The sequence below is a fragment of the Rhinatrema bivittatum genome, chromosome 3 (genome assembly GCF_901001135.1).
Source record: "Rhinatrema bivittatum chromosome 3, aRhiBiv1.1, whole genome shotgun sequence".
Taxonomy (NCBI): domain Eukaryota; kingdom Metazoa; phylum Chordata; class Amphibia; order Gymnophiona; family Rhinatrematidae; genus Rhinatrema; species Rhinatrema bivittatum.
The window spans coordinates 284,041,545-284,056,785 of NC_042617.1; the positions used below are offsets into that span (position 1 = coordinate 284,041,545).

The 15,241-nt window shown below is 46.5% G+C and overlaps 1 protein-coding gene across 1 annotated transcript in view; it reads left to right on the plus strand.

Moving 5' to 3' along the window:
- Positions 1–15,241, plus strand: part of LRP1 (LDL receptor related protein 1) — a 657,378-nt gene that overhangs the window by 429,105 nt on the left and 213,032 nt on the right. Inside the window, 2 exon segments of the mRNA XM_029594881.1 lie at positions 1,018–1,210; positions 1,691–1,816. Of these exon segments, the coding sequence (XP_029450741.1) occupies positions 1,018–1,210; positions 1,691–1,816 (319 nt within the window).

Consider the following 15,241-nt stretch of genomic DNA (forward strand, 5'->3'; position numbering starts at 1 on the left):
TGAAAAGATCTCGCGTGCACACCGATGACTTTTTCTGAAAAGAGAACACCAGAAATTAACACGCAGCTTAGATTTCTTTTTATTTTTTTCTTCAAGTATACACTTTGAAGGGAAGGTGGGAAAAGCTATGGGATTGATTTTGGCCTTTCATAATTTAAAGTAGAGGATAGGACTACTAACCATGTTAGCTCTGGAGAAAATTGACTTCTTTGCACGTGGTAACATGTTTTTTTGCTGTGTGTCGTTGTCTTTGGGTAAATCTTTTGTTGCTTCAATGAAGGATTTGCAAGCTGTAAAGGTTGCCACTCTTATCCGTGTCTTTATCCGGTTATGTTAATGGCTCAGGATGCGGTATATGTTTTTAATTACTGAATCACTTTGGAGGGGTAGGTCCATGAGACTAGATCCTTATAATTGAGAAAAACTCTGCCTATGCATTCACAAATCCTCTGTGCGCTGGGCAGGCGCTTGAAGAAGCAGGAATAAACCTCAGCAAAGAACCTTAAGGTGTACATCTAAGAAATAAGAGGGTAGGGGCTGACTGCTACAATGAACCATCATATTCCAGGCAATAGACACAACTCTGACACCTCATTAAGCTGGTCCGCTCTTAGCTATCAAGGAGTTTCCCTAAAAAAGCCAAAACATCATGTAACTCGTCAGCAAAAGACCAAGCCGAGCGCCTCTGCTCTAAACCTAGCACAGAGGCATATTTCCCTTAGCTTCCTGCCAGGGCTGAAAGTGGACATTTAGAAGCAAGGCTTCCCTTTGACATGACGTGTATGTGGCAGGTATGTGGCTGGGGGAAGGCTGTACATATTGACATTTTATACATGGCTATGGAAAGGTGTAAATATCCTTAGTAAGAAACGGGGGAAGAATTCATTTTTTCTGTGATATGAGCGTGTGTGTGTGGGGTGGGGGAACAAAGTTTGCATTATTTTACTTCAGAATGGTTGTGATGCTGATCCGTTGTTAAATGTGAGATTCTCCTTTGTTTTGTTTCCCTTCCAACAGGTCATTTTAAAATCGGAGCCAGTTCATACCTTTGGCCTTGCCGTATATGGGGATTACATATTTTGGACGGACTGGGTGCGCAGGGCGGTGCAGAGGGCAAACAAGTATGTGGGCACGGAGATGAAAATGTTGAGGGTTGACATTCCCCAGCAGCCCATGGGTATCATCGCTGTGGCCAACGACACCAATAGCTGTAAGCAACTTGTTTCTTTTCTCTTGCTCACTGGTATAGTATAGAATAGTCTCCAGGGGCCTCCGTGCCTTGATCATGGAGCAAGAAATTAGCTTGCATTGTTCCCTTGCATCCTTATCACCAAGGTGCTGTTAGCATGCACTGTACTGTTAGGCTCAGACAGATGATTTGATGAGTAAACTCACACTGAAAGTTAAATTGAGGGACACCATGTAATAAGACTAATACAGATACTTCCTGGTAAAGCTCTGCCTTCCGCAGGTGAAATTTGATGATTTTTTTTTTTAATTTACTCTGTCTTCCTGTAGATGCTGAAGAGAACAGTGTGCTAAGCTAACAAGAACTCCAGTGAATTTCACGTCGCCCTCTATTTACAAACCATGACAAATTTGCATGCAGCTTTCCTGCTGTCCAATCCACTCGCTGCCCTGAAGTCACTTCTCTGTTTTGTGTCCAATGACCCTTTTCTTTTGTTTTTAGGCGAGTTGTCACTTTGTAAGATTAATAATGGTGGCTGTCACGACCTGTGCTTTCTGACTGCCGAAGGGCGTGTGAACTGCTCCTGTCGAGGAGAGAGGATTTTGCAGGAGGATTTCACCTGCAAAGGTGAGTCCACACCTAGATGATAAAGTATAGCTGAAGCAAAATAGTAGGGAAGGAAGAGGTCAAATAGGTAGTTTCCAAACAAAAGAATTCATGATCAGAAAATGGGCCTGTTGGCCAGTCTTGCCACTGACTGCTCGTTTTCTACTTTTATAATAATGGGGAATGTAGAGGCCCATTTCTAGTAACGGAATGAAGGTTGACAAATAAATTAGCTCACACACTTTTTCTTGGACTAACTATGATTGGATGACTAGAGAATTAGATCAAGGGTGTGCGCTGGACGTGGTTTTCTTGGATTTCAGCAAAGCTTTTGATTCAGTCCCACAGAAGGCTCATGAGTAAAGAGCAACCTGGGCGGTGCACTGGATTAAAAATTGGTTGAGTGCTAGAAAACAGAAGATAATATAGTACATGGAATTTTCTCTGAGAAAAGGAAGATAATTAGTGGAATGCCTTAGAAATCTGTCATGAAGCTGGTCCTTTTAATATTTTTGGGAGCAATATTGTGATGTGGTTAGAAGGAAAAGTTTTTTTTTTCCTTTTAGCAGATGACACTAAGGTCTACAACAGAGTAGAGCAGTGCACATAGGGAGATGAGTTCCCTGTCTGTACCCAGATCAGTCTAGATTCCTGGGGGTTTTGCCTCCCTGCCAGCAGAAAGAGACAAAGTTTCACTGACACTGTACATAACCCAGTGTGCCACCTGCAATCCCTCAGTATCTCTCTGTCTCCAGCAGATGGTAGATGGTGCAAAACCTGTAGTTCTGCAGTCAGAAGACTATTTTGGATTTATGAGCCTTTCTCCCAGGGGTTTATTGGGTCCTAGTGGGTCCTTCCCAGTCTGGTCGACGTGGACAAGCTGCGGGGTTGGTGACCCTTTTGTATGCTCACTCCTTTCTTCTGCGGTGTGTAAATCTGGTGGTCCAGATCCCTCCCTTTCAGGAAGCTGCTGAGGCAGCTACAGGCTCAGGGCGGCTGTTTTCTTTTAGTCGGTCCCTTTTTTAATTTTGCTGATTTTGTTTTTTTTTGCTAGCAGCTCTGTGTTCCATTCTAGGGAGTAGGTATTGTAAGTTTGGTAAAGTTTTGAAGAAAGAAAGAAAGTCTGGTATGTTTCTGATCTGCCGTGCAGCCTGCGCTCCTGGAACGTGAACCTCTGCACCAAAGGAAAGAATTAGTTCCTGTGCATACCCCGGATCAGTCAAGACAAGTGAGTTTATACATCCCTACCAGCAGATGGAAGCAGAGAGCAAAACTTTGAGGCACTGCTACTTAACAGAGAGTGCCACCTGCAGTCCCTCAGTATTTCTCTGTCTCCAGCAGATGGCAGAGGTGCTAAACCTGCAGTCTGGAGGTTGTTTTTTGTTTTGTTTTTTTTAGAAAAGTTTAGGAAGACAGAAGATTCCTGAAAGGCTGTCCAAGGTGTTAGGGTTCCTTTGTGAGCCATCCCTTGGGTCAAGCAGGGCGAGCTGGGGATTGGTAATCCCTGTGCTAGTTCAGCCCTTGGTGTTGAGGGGGGTTGAAAGCCTGGAATACCTGGTTCATTCACCCCCTCTGAGTCCTCACCTTCAGCGTAGGCTCTCTCCTGCATCCGGAAGTCAGGGAAGTATCTTTTTTCCCTTTTGATTCCTTGCTGCTTTTCTGTGAACTTATGCCTTTAAAAAAAAAAAAAAAAGCAACAAAGAAAAGTTCCATGCAGAGGCAGCAGGAGTAATGACGGGGTTGGAGCTGTGCTGAGAGGCCTTTTCTGCCATTGTTCCGGATCCCCCGTAGGAAAAGGGGCAAGAAAGGTATTTATTATATTTCATGGTTCCCAAGAAAGAAGGGACATTTCAGCCCATTCTCGATCTGCACAAGGTATACGTTGCACTGAGTGCCCTGGTTTCGGATGGAAACATTGCGGACAGTGGTAGCGGCTGTATACAAAGGGGAGTTTCTGGGCTCCTTGAATTTGATGGAGGCCTATCTCCATAGTCCCATCAGGAAGGATCACCAGAGGTTTCTGAGATTCATGGTTCTCGGGGAACATTTTCAATTTTGAGCCCTCCCCTTCGGGTTGGCGATTGCACCACGCAAGTTCACCAAAGTGATGGTGGCGGCGGTGGCGGCCGCTTTCTGGAAGGAAGGGATACTTGTGCATCCATACCTGGACAATTGGCTCATCAGGGAAAAATTGGAGACAGAATGTCATTGTTCCATGAGTCGGGTCATGCAGCTTCTAAACTCTTTGGGCTGGTTGACGAATCTAGCGAAGAGCCATTTGAAGCCATCCCAGTGATTAGAGTATTTGGGGACTCGGTTTAATACACGGTTAGGGAAGGTGTTCCTGACCTCAGAGAGAATGACCAAGTTGCAAGGTCAAGTTCTTCGTCTTCTGCAGTTCTTGGTCCCCAGAGTTTGGGATTATTTGCAGGTCCTGGGTTCTATGGCTTCTATGATGGAATTAGTTCCTTGGGCCTTTGCTCACATGCGGCTCTGCAGAGGGCGTTGTTATCCCAGTGGAGTCTGGTTTCAGAATAATTCCAACTTTCGTTGCCTCTTCCAGGGGATGCCAGAACCAATCTGTCATGATGGCTGTCTCAGAGCAATTTGGAGAGAGGAATGGACCTGGTGGTGCCCTACTGGATGGTAGTGGCCACAGATGCTGGCCTCAAAGGATGGGGGATGATTTGTCAAGACAGGTCGACCCAGGGGCGGTGGTTGCTAGAGGAAATGTTCTGGTCCATCAATTGATTGGAGACCAGGGCAGTTTGCAAAGCCTTGCTTGCCTTTTTTCTGCTCATTCAGAGAAGGTTGGTACGGGTATTTTCCCGACAATGCTACGACAGTGGCACACATTAATCATCAAGGCGGAACAAAAAGTCATCTGGTGGCGCAGGAGGTGCAAGACCTGTTTATTTGGGTGGAAAACCACCTAGCAAGAATAGCGGCATTGCATGTGGCAGGCGTGGACAATGAGCAAGCGAAATATCTCAGCAGGCAACATCTAGATCCCGGGGAGTGGGAGTTGTGGGTGGAAGCCTTTGCCCTAATTCAGAGCAGGTAGGCCACACCAGACCTGGACCTCATGGCAGCTCCAGAGAATGTGAAGACAGCCCGGTTCTTCAGTCACAGGAGAGAGTTTGGTTTCGAGGGCATTGACGCTCTCGTCCAGCCATGGCCGACAGGAATGTTGCTGTACTTGTTTCCCCCATGGTGTCTCATAGGGAGAATGCTGCGGTGCATCAAGCTGCATCTGGGCAGAGTGATTCTGGTGGTGCCCGAGTGGCCGTGCAGGCCATGGTTTGCGGACCTAGTTTATCTGGTGGTAGATGGACCAGTATGTCTAGCACATCTGCCAGGATTGCTGTGACAGGGACCAGGCAGACCGCTTCTGTCTAGTGGCTTGGCTTTTGAGAGGACGGGCTCCGCATGAATGGGGATTACTACCTTGCTGCAAGCACGTAGGACCTCCACATTTTTGGCTTATGTACATGTTTGGAGTGGGGTTTGCAGAATGGTTTTCAGCCCTTAAGGATAGAGATTCCACAGGTTTTGTCCTTTCTGCAGAGCGGTCTTGCTAAGGGCTTAGCCTGTAATTCCCTTCGGGTTCAGGTGGCAGCCTTAAGGTCTCTGTTAGGTAAGGTGCAAGGCAGGTTGGTGGCTGCTCATCCTGATGTGGTGCATTTATTAAAAGGGGGAAAAATTGCATCCTCCGGTCTGGAAGGTGTGTCTGGCCTGGAACGTGGTGCTCAGGGTTCTGTTTGATCCCCCACTCGAGCCAGTTGGAAGGGCAACTTTGAAGGATTTGACCTTGAAGGCGATCTTTTTGGTGGCTGTTTGTTCAGCCAGAAGGATTTCGGAGCTTCAGGCATTGACTTATAGAGATCCTTTTTTGAAGATTTCAGAGGATGGGGTATCGTTGCAGTCCCTTCCTTTTTGCCTAAAGTGGTGTCGTCTTTTCATCTTAACTAGTTGGTTGAGCTTCCAGCCTTTCCGAATTTGTCCCCGTCAGAGCCAATGGCAAAGGAGTTGCACCTTTTGGATGTGCGACGAGTGCTCTTATGATATCTTAAAGTGTTAAACTCATTTCGACAATCGGATCATCTGTTTGTCCTTTTTAGAGGAGCAAAGAAAAGAACAAAGCTTCCAAGGGCACTATTGCTAGATAAGTTCAGCTTATATATGTAGGGGCGTCTAGCTCCGTAGGGGTTGCAAGCGCATTCTACTAGGGCAAAGGTGACTTCCTTGGAGGAGTGTCAGTTGTTATCCCCACAAGAGAGCTGTTGGACTGCGACATGGTCTTCTCTTAACACTTTCACCAAACATTACCACTTGCATGTGTGGGTGCCTGATGAGGTGACTTTTGGGGAAGGTGTGTTACATGTGGGTCTTTTGGGTTCCCACCTACTATAGGGGAGCTTGGGTACATCCCACTTGACTGGACTGATCTGGGGTACGCACGGAAAAAAATTTGTTCTTACCTGATAATTTTCATTCCTGTAGTACCACAGATCAATCCAGAGACCCATTCCCTTCAATCAAAAGACTTCCTCGTTTCTGGATATTATTGAGACAGTATGTAAATAACTACAGAGTTGCTGTGCTGTGTACGTAAATTTATTATGTTCATTACTTATTGTTTCAGGGGACTCCAACTGGTTTCTCAGCTTACCCTTAGTTCAAGGTAGTTTAGTCTAAACATCTTGGCTTGGGTACAGGTCAATACTGAGGGACTACAGTTGGCACTCTCGGTTAAGTAGCAGTGCATCTAAGTTTTGTTCTCTTCCTCCATCTGCTGGTAGGGATTCATAAACCCACTTGTCTGGACTGATCTGTGGTACTACAGGAATGGAATGAAAATTATCAGGTAGGAACAACTTTTCCTTTTCTATCTGTCTTTATTTGTTCTCAGAGTAAAAAAAAACCAAGAGAACAAGGAACTAGATAGAGGAATCTGTGCAGCAGCGAGGTTCCAGGGGGAAGCTACTTTACCAGAGTTTTTCAGCAGCTTCTCTGCCTGTGGAGGAGACCAGGTGTTGGTTCTGTGTTGCTGAAGGACTGTTCCCCTGCTTGCTGTTGAGGTGCTGGTGATGTTGTGGGTGTGGGGAGGAACAGCATGTGCATGCAGCAAAAGCTTTCAGGGATCTGCATCAAGCATGACTGCACTGGTAGAACAAGCCTCACAGATGATGGGGTATAGCACCAAAGCTTTCCCTGTCAGCGTGGAAACAGCGGCCATTTTCGATTCCCTAGCAGCATTGGCAGGAGAGGCAGAGGAATCCCCTCCTCAACTATCGCCGGCAGTTCCCTGTCCCACAGAATTGCAGAGAGGCACTTGCACTGAGGAGGAGTAGAGTCTTCTGCCGGTTTTAATTTGCTTATGCGCAAAGTGTATTTAGTGAGATGCTGGCTCTTGGCCCCAGTCTCTATGGATTCTCGGCCAGTCAAAAGGCCTGAACTGTTGAGAAGATCTTCAGGCCAATGATTTTCGGTGCCAGATGTTAAATGGATCCAGGCCTAAACGTGCTGATGGTGTAGGCAGGCTTTAAATAGCCGTGTGGTAGGCCTCTGCAGTGGTTCTTTTCTCGTGTGTCTAGGTGAGTGCACGCATTCTCACCACGTGACAGTTGCATGTGCTGTTCCTTTTAACATTTTTGAGAGCAATATTGTGATGTGGTTAGAAGGAAAAGTCTTTTTCCTTTTTGCAGATGACACTAAGGTCTACAACAGAGTAGAGCAGTGCACATAAGGAGGTGAGATAATATCCATCAGCCAGGAGAGAGACCTTGTGATGATCATATTTAATGATCTCAAAGAAGAGAGAAACTGATAAGACAATGGCCAGAGTCCGAGAAATACTAGGATGAATAAGGATAAACATAACCACCAGGAAAAAAAGTGGTAATGTAATGCCTCTGTATCAATCATTGGTGAGACCTTATCTAGAATATCGTGTCTAGTTCCAGAAGCCATGCCTCTAAATGGAGTCCAGAGAGAGGCTATCAAAATCGTGTAAGATCAACACCAAACTTTTATATGAAAAGAGACTTAAGGATGTAAATATGTATATCTTACAGAAAAGGAGAGATGGGAAGTGTAGAATATGCTAGAAACATTCAAATACCTCAAAGGCATAAATCAAGCACAGTTATCAAACTCTTTCAGAGGAAAGAATGCTATAGAACAAGAGGTCATGGTCTGAGGCTCTAGGGCAGTAGGAGTCGGTAGCAACATCAGAAAAATTTAGATTATGAAAAGTGTGGTGTTGTGATTGGTGTGTATGTGGACCCTTGGCCCGAGGTGCAAGTTGATACAGCCTATTGGGAGGAGTCCCACAGGTCTGTACCGTCAGGAGGCGAGGTATAAGAATAGTGGGAAGCTCTGGGCACAGTAATGAGGAGATTCCCAGAGACCAGGAGGAGAACCTTATAGGGTAGCAGCCTGTAGACAGTACTTGGAATGAGAGCCTGAAGAGAGAGAGAGGTGCCAGGCAGAAGGCGGAGCGGAAGGCGCAGGAATAGCCATGCAGGAGATTCTCTGGTAGGACAGCCTTAGGGGCGGAGCTGCAGCATAGTGGGCGTAGGCAGGAGGGCGCAGGCCAACCCACAAGGCAGGGAAGCCCAAGCCCAGTCTCAGCAGCTCACATAGACAGGTACCCGGAGATCGGAGGAGAGCCGGCTGAGCAGTAGAGAAGCAGGCCCAAAGAGCAGGACAGCTGGCAGTAGTTGTACACCCTGAAGCAGACCCCGTGGAGAGGGGGGAGCTCAAGGTAGTCTCTAGAGTGGTGAGCGCGACCCGAGGAACGGGAGAGTGCGAACAGTATCCTAACACGTGGTAGGCCACCAGTAGTAGCGTTGCAGAGTGGAGAGAGTCCTGGACCGACCTGGGTGTCTGGAGGTCAGTGAGTCGTGAGCCCATTGTAAAACATTGGGTCACAGTGGACGAGGAACCACGGTCTTACCCGGAGGCACTGGAAAGGTGGCTGACAGAAGAACCCTTGCGGGGTCAACAATATGTCGCGGGAGATTTGGCAGGTCCTCAGTGATGAATGACCGAGAGAGGGCATCAGCACGGCCATTTTTCTCTCCAGGGCGGTAGCGTAGGATAAAGTTGAACCTTGTAAAGAAGAGAGACCAGCGGGCCTGGCGGCTGTTTAAGCGCTGAGCCTGGTATAGATACTGGAGATTCTTATGGTCCGTATATACTGTAATCTGTTGTTGTGCCCCTTCAAGCCAGGGGTGCCATTCTTCAAAGGCCAATTTGATGGCCAACAGTTCTTTATCCCCGATGCCGTAGTTTTGCTCAACAGGTGTAAAGCGTCGAGAAAAGAAAGAGCAAGGATGGAGCGAGGAGAGAACTGACTCAGCACAGCCCCAACTCCGACGTCGGAGGGCCTTGAGAACCGTAGGTTGAGGCCAATCATGGATGCACATCAGCTTCTGGGGGTCCATCCTAAACCCCTGACTGGATACCTCGTATCCCAGGAAAGGCACGGACTCTTGTTCAAATGAGCACTTTTCGAGCTTGGCAAAAAGTTGGTTATCTTGCTGGCATTGAAGAACTCAAGAAACGTCTCGGCGATGTCTTTGGAGGTCTTGAGAGAAGACTAGAATGTCATCAAGATTTATGACGATGCACTGGTACAGCATATCTTTGAAAACTTCATTCATCAAATTTTTAAATACTGCGGGTGCGTTGCACAAGCTGAACAGCATCACAAGGTATTCAAAGTGGCCGTCGTGGGTGTTAAAAGCGGTTTTCCACTCATTGCCCTCCCAGATTCGGACCAGATTATAGGCCTCACGGAGATCCAACTTAGAAAAAACCTTGGAGAAGGACGCTCATGGCAGTGGAAGGCCGGGCAGAGATGGTACGTTGTCATGTAAGACAATGGTGAGACGGATTCCAGGCAGTTGTGGTGACAGGCCGAGCCCCAGTGGGAGAACTGAAGGGTAGTCCAGTCGAATTGTGGAGTGTGCTTCTGAAGCCAGGGTAATCCCAAAACAACCGGGTGGATGGCCTTGTCTAAGATGTGGAATGAAATGGACTCCTCATGCAAGGTTTCAGTGCGTAGCTGGATGGAAGTAGTAGTATGCATGATTTCACCAGGCAGAGGTTCCCCGTGGATAGACAAGAGAAGCAAGGGAACGAGAGAGCGAATGGTGGGGATCCGCAGGTGCTCGGTGAGCTGCTTCAAGATGAATTTCCCTCCAGCCCCGGAGTACATCAGGGCTAAGGTGTGGACTTCCTGGTTGTTCAACCAGATGGAGGCGGGAACGGTCAGTGGAGGAGATGGTGAAGTCAGGCCTAGGAGACGTCCTCCAGCAGATCCTAGGCCCGACAGTTTCCCGGACAGACTGAACATGAGGCAATGGCATGCCCGGGTTGACCACAGTACAAGCAAAGGCCAGACTGCTGTCGGCGACGACGTTCCTTAGGAGAGAGTCTACTCCTATCCATTTGCATGGGTTCTTCCTCTGTAGGATTAGGGGGCGTGATCAGTCTAGGAGAGGACGAACGTCGAGCTTGAGATGGTCCTGAAGTCGGTTTCCGGGAAGCTCTGGATTCAAGAGAGAGTTCTTGTAAACGACGGTCGATGCGCCCCGTGAGGTCAATGAGAGAGTCCAAGGAGGTGGGCAATTTGCGAGCAGCCAACTCATCTTTTATGCGAGGACTCAAGCCCTCCAGAAAGATAGAGCGCAGACAGTCGGAGTCCCAATGCAACTCTGTTGCAAGAGTTCGAAATTCAATGACATAATCCGTTAAAGGGCAATAGCCATGCTGGAGGTGAAGAAGAGTTGACCCGGAGACGGCACACCGGCCGGGGTCTTCAAAGATGGACTGAAACAGGGCCAGGAACTCTGGAAGGTCCTGAAGGACTGGATTTGCTCGCTCCCAGAGAGGTGATGCCCAGGCCAGGGCTTTGCCTTCCAGAAGAGCCAGAATGTACCTGGTCTTGGTGATCACATCTGGGAAGTATGCGGGTTGCAAGCAGAAATGCATATTGCATTGATTCAGGAAGCCCCGACACATGGTAGGGTTTCCTGATTGACAAACTGAAGAGTAGTAAATCACCTGGACTGGATGGAATACACCCCAGAGTTCTGAAGGAACTAAAATATGAAATTTCAGACCTATTAGTAAAAATTTGTAACTTATCATTAAAATCATCCATTGTACCTGAAGACTGGAGGATAGCAAATGTAACCCCAATATTTAAAAAGGGCTCCAGGGGCGATCCGGGAAACTACAGACCGGTTAGCCTGACTTCAGTGCCAGGAAAAATAGTGGAAAGTGTTCTAAACATCAAAATCACAGAACATATAGAAAGACATGGTTTAATGGAACAAAGTCAGCATGGCTTTACCCAGGGCAAGTCTTGCCTCACAAATCTGCTTCACTTTTTTGAAGGAGTTAATAAACATGTGGATAAAGGTGAACCGGTAGATATAGTATACTTGGATTTTCAGAAGGCGTTTGACAAAGTTCCTCATGAGAGGCTTCTAGGAAAAGTAAAAAGTCATGGGATAGGTGGCGATGTCCTTTCGTGGATTGCAAACTGGCTAAAAGACAGGAAACAGAGAGTAGGATTAAATGGGCAATTTTCTCAGTGGAAGGGAGTGGACAGTGGAGTGCCTCTGGGATCTGTATTGGGATCCTTACTGTTCAATATATTTATAAATGATCTGGAAAGAAATACGACGAGTGAGATAATCAAATTTGCAGATGACACAAAATTGTTCAGAGTAGTTAAATCACAAGCAGATTGTGATAAATTGCAGGAAGACCTTGTGAGACTGGAAAATTGGGCATCCAAATGGCAGATGAAATTTAATGTGGATAAGTGCAAGGTGATGCATATAGGGAAAAATAACCCATGCTATAAATACACAATGTTGGGTTCCATATTAGGTGCTACAACCCAAGAAAGAGATCTAGGTGTCATAGTGGATAACACATTGAAATCGTCGGTGCAGTGTGCTGCGGCAGTCAAAAAAGCAAACAGAATGTTGGGAATTATTAGAAAAGGAATGATGAATAAAACGGAAAATGTCATAATGCCTCTGTATCGCTCCATGGTGAGACCGCACCTTGAATACTGTGTACAATTCTGGTCGCCGCATCTCAAAAAGATATAATTGCGATGGAGAAGGTACAGAGAAGGGCTACCAAAATGATAAGGGGAATGGAACAACTCCCCTATGAGGAAAGACTAAAGAGGTTAGGACTTTTCAGCTTGGAGAAGAGACGACTGAGGGGGGATATGATAGAGGTGTTTAAAATCATGAGAGGTCTAGAACGGGTAGATGTGAATCGGTTATTTACTCTTTCGGATAGTAGAAAGACTAGGGGGCACTCCATGAAGTTAGCATGGGGCACATTTAAAACTAATCGGAGGAAGTTCTTTTTTACTCAATGCACAATTAAACTCTGGAATTTGTTGCCAGAGGATGTGGTTAGTGCAGTTAGTATAGCTGTGTTTAAAAAAGGATTGGATAAGTTCTTGGAGGAGAAGTCCATTACCTGCTATTAAGTTCACGTAGAGAATAGCCACTGCCATTAGCAATGGTTACATGGAATAGACTTAGTTTTTGGGTACTTGCCAGGTTCTTATGGCCTGGATTGGCCACTGTTGGAAACAGGATGCTGGGCTTGATGGACCCTTGGTCTGACCCAGTATGGCATTTTCTTATGTTCTTATGTTCCTGTGAAGCGTGGTGGTACCAGCAGTGGCATGGTCAGCCAAGGAACCGGTGAAGAGGTGGAGGAATTGAGCTTGATAGATGTAGTGGTGGTGGTCGCTGTGGCATCTAAACGAGAGCTCAGGTTGTCTATGGCAGCGGCCATGGACTCCAAGAACTTCTGTTGTTCGCTGATCTGTTGTGCCAGGCCAGGAATGGCCTGCAGAGCCAAAACCTCTGCCAGGTCCATGGACTTGGTAATCTGTTATGATTGGGGAGTATGTGGACCCTTGGCCCGAGGTGCGAGTTGATACAGCCCGTGGGGAGGAGCCCCACAGGTCCATACCATCAGGAGGTGAGGTATAAGAATAGCGGGAAGCTCTGGGTACAGTAGTGGGGATATCCCCAGAGACCAGGAGGAGACCCCCATAGGGTAGCAGCCTGTAGACAGTACTTGGAGTGAGAGCCTGAAGAGAGAGAGGCACCAGGCAGACCGCAGAGCGGTGGGCGCAGGAATAGCCGTGCAGGAGATTCTCTGGTAGGACAGCCCCGAGGGGCGGAGCTGCAGCGTAGTGGGCACAGGCCAACCCACAAGGCAGGGAAGCCCAAACCCAGTCTCAGCAGCTCAAAGGCAGGGCCTGTGACGCCCGTGCCTTGGAAGGGCCGACATCGAAGTAGGAAGTAGCGACGTCCATGCCGCTGCGAGGAGGTCCGAGGAACATGGCAGTGTAGGCAGGCCCGTGCAGTGAGTAGACCCAGGGAGGGCAGGAGCGCGGTGCAAGCAGTGAGTACTCGCGGTCGCAGCCGTCTGCGACCGATAGGCATAACATGTGGTGAATGCATGGAATAGCCTTCTGGAAGAGAGAACTTCCCTAGTTGGTAAGAAATGAAAGAAAAACCAGAGATAACTGGGGGTTTGTGGCATTGCACCAGAAGATAAATAGAACAGATTAAGTGGGCCTAATAGTCGTCTGCTGTTATAGTCTGTGTTTCCATGGACCTTTTAGCATGTGAAGGGAGGGCATTGGAGCTATGAAAATAGCTGCATCTCTTGGTTTTCTGTTTACAGATGTTTGTAGATAGCCATTGTTGATTTATCCAGCACCATGAGCCTTCCTTCACAACTACCCATGACTCCTCTTCTTTTCCACCCCTGTCCTTCTAGCCCAACAATTACTGTGGCAGTCCTTCGGCCATTGACCACAGACTACATCCAAACTTCTCAAACCTGTCCTAGTGACCTCTCAGCCAACTGGACGTTTTCAGTGAATATGTATGAATAAATTTGCATATACTGGAGACCCATTATATACATATACATACACCTCATGGCATTATATACATATATAATGTATATAATGCCATTATATACATTATATACATATACATACACTTTATATACATATACATACACCTCATGGCCCATTATATACATGACCCATGATATACATATACATGATATACATATACATGGCCCATTATATACATGACCCATTATATACATATACATACACCTCATGGCAACACATCACTGAAATGATTGCCAACGAATTATGCCCACTGTCAAGAAAAATTATAAACCCCTCCCATAAAAATAAGCAACCATGGTTCTCAAATGAACTCCGCACTCAGAAGCAAAATCTAAGACGGAAAGAAAAAGAATGGAGGAAGAATTCTAATCCCCTCACTCTTTCCATATACAAAACTACTCTCCACCAGTACAGATCAGCAACACTCCGAACAAAAAGAGATTTCTATGCTCACCGCATCCACGATATGCTATATGATGCGAGGGCCCTCTTCTCCTATGTTTCGGAACTTACCAAAACGGCTCTTCCTAATATCCCTGACGATACAGCTCAATCAAAGGCCAATGACCTGGCCTTATTCTTTCAAAATAAAATCACCAATACCCTGGCTAGATTACCTGTCAACACAAATCCTACTCTTCCGGACACAGTTCTCCTACCAAACTTAGACATAAGATTGGACTCCTTTGATTCAACCCACACTTTAGAGGTAGAATCGCTGATAAAAAGAATGAAACCTTCGACCCACCCGCTGGACCAAATACCCTCCAAGTTACTGATTCTCATTCCAGAATACATATCCAAATATCTAGCTGATATCATCAATTGTTCCCTTACACAAGGAACATTCCCGGACGCGCTCAAATTGGCCACGCTCAAACCCATACTCAAAAAATCCAACCTGGACCCGGAAGACCTCAACAATTACCGTCCCATATCAAATCTCCCATTTGTATCTAAGATCATGGAGAAAATTGTAAATAAGCAACTTTCAAATTACCTAGAAGACCACAATATACTTCACACGTCACAATATGGTTTCCGAAAAGAACACAATACGGAAACCCTCCTCACCTCCCTCCTGGATCAACTATATATTGGTTTTGATAAAGGACAGTCATTTCTCTTAGCTCTCCTCGACATCTCTGCGGCTTTTGATACGGTAAATCATAACATCCTCCTAAACCGACTCTCAGACATAGGAATTACAGGTTCAGCCCTCAGATGGTTCGAATCTTTCCTCAGTAATAGAGGCTATAAGGTAAAAATTAAAAACATGGAATCACCTCATACTAATGCTCCTTTTGGCGTCCCCCAGGGCTCCTCCCTTTCACCCACCCTGTTTAATATCTACATTCTCCCCCTCTGCCACCTACTTTCAAACCTCAAACTCAAATTTTATATTTACGCAGATGACCTTCAAATTTTAATCCCTATATCCAAATCATTGGACT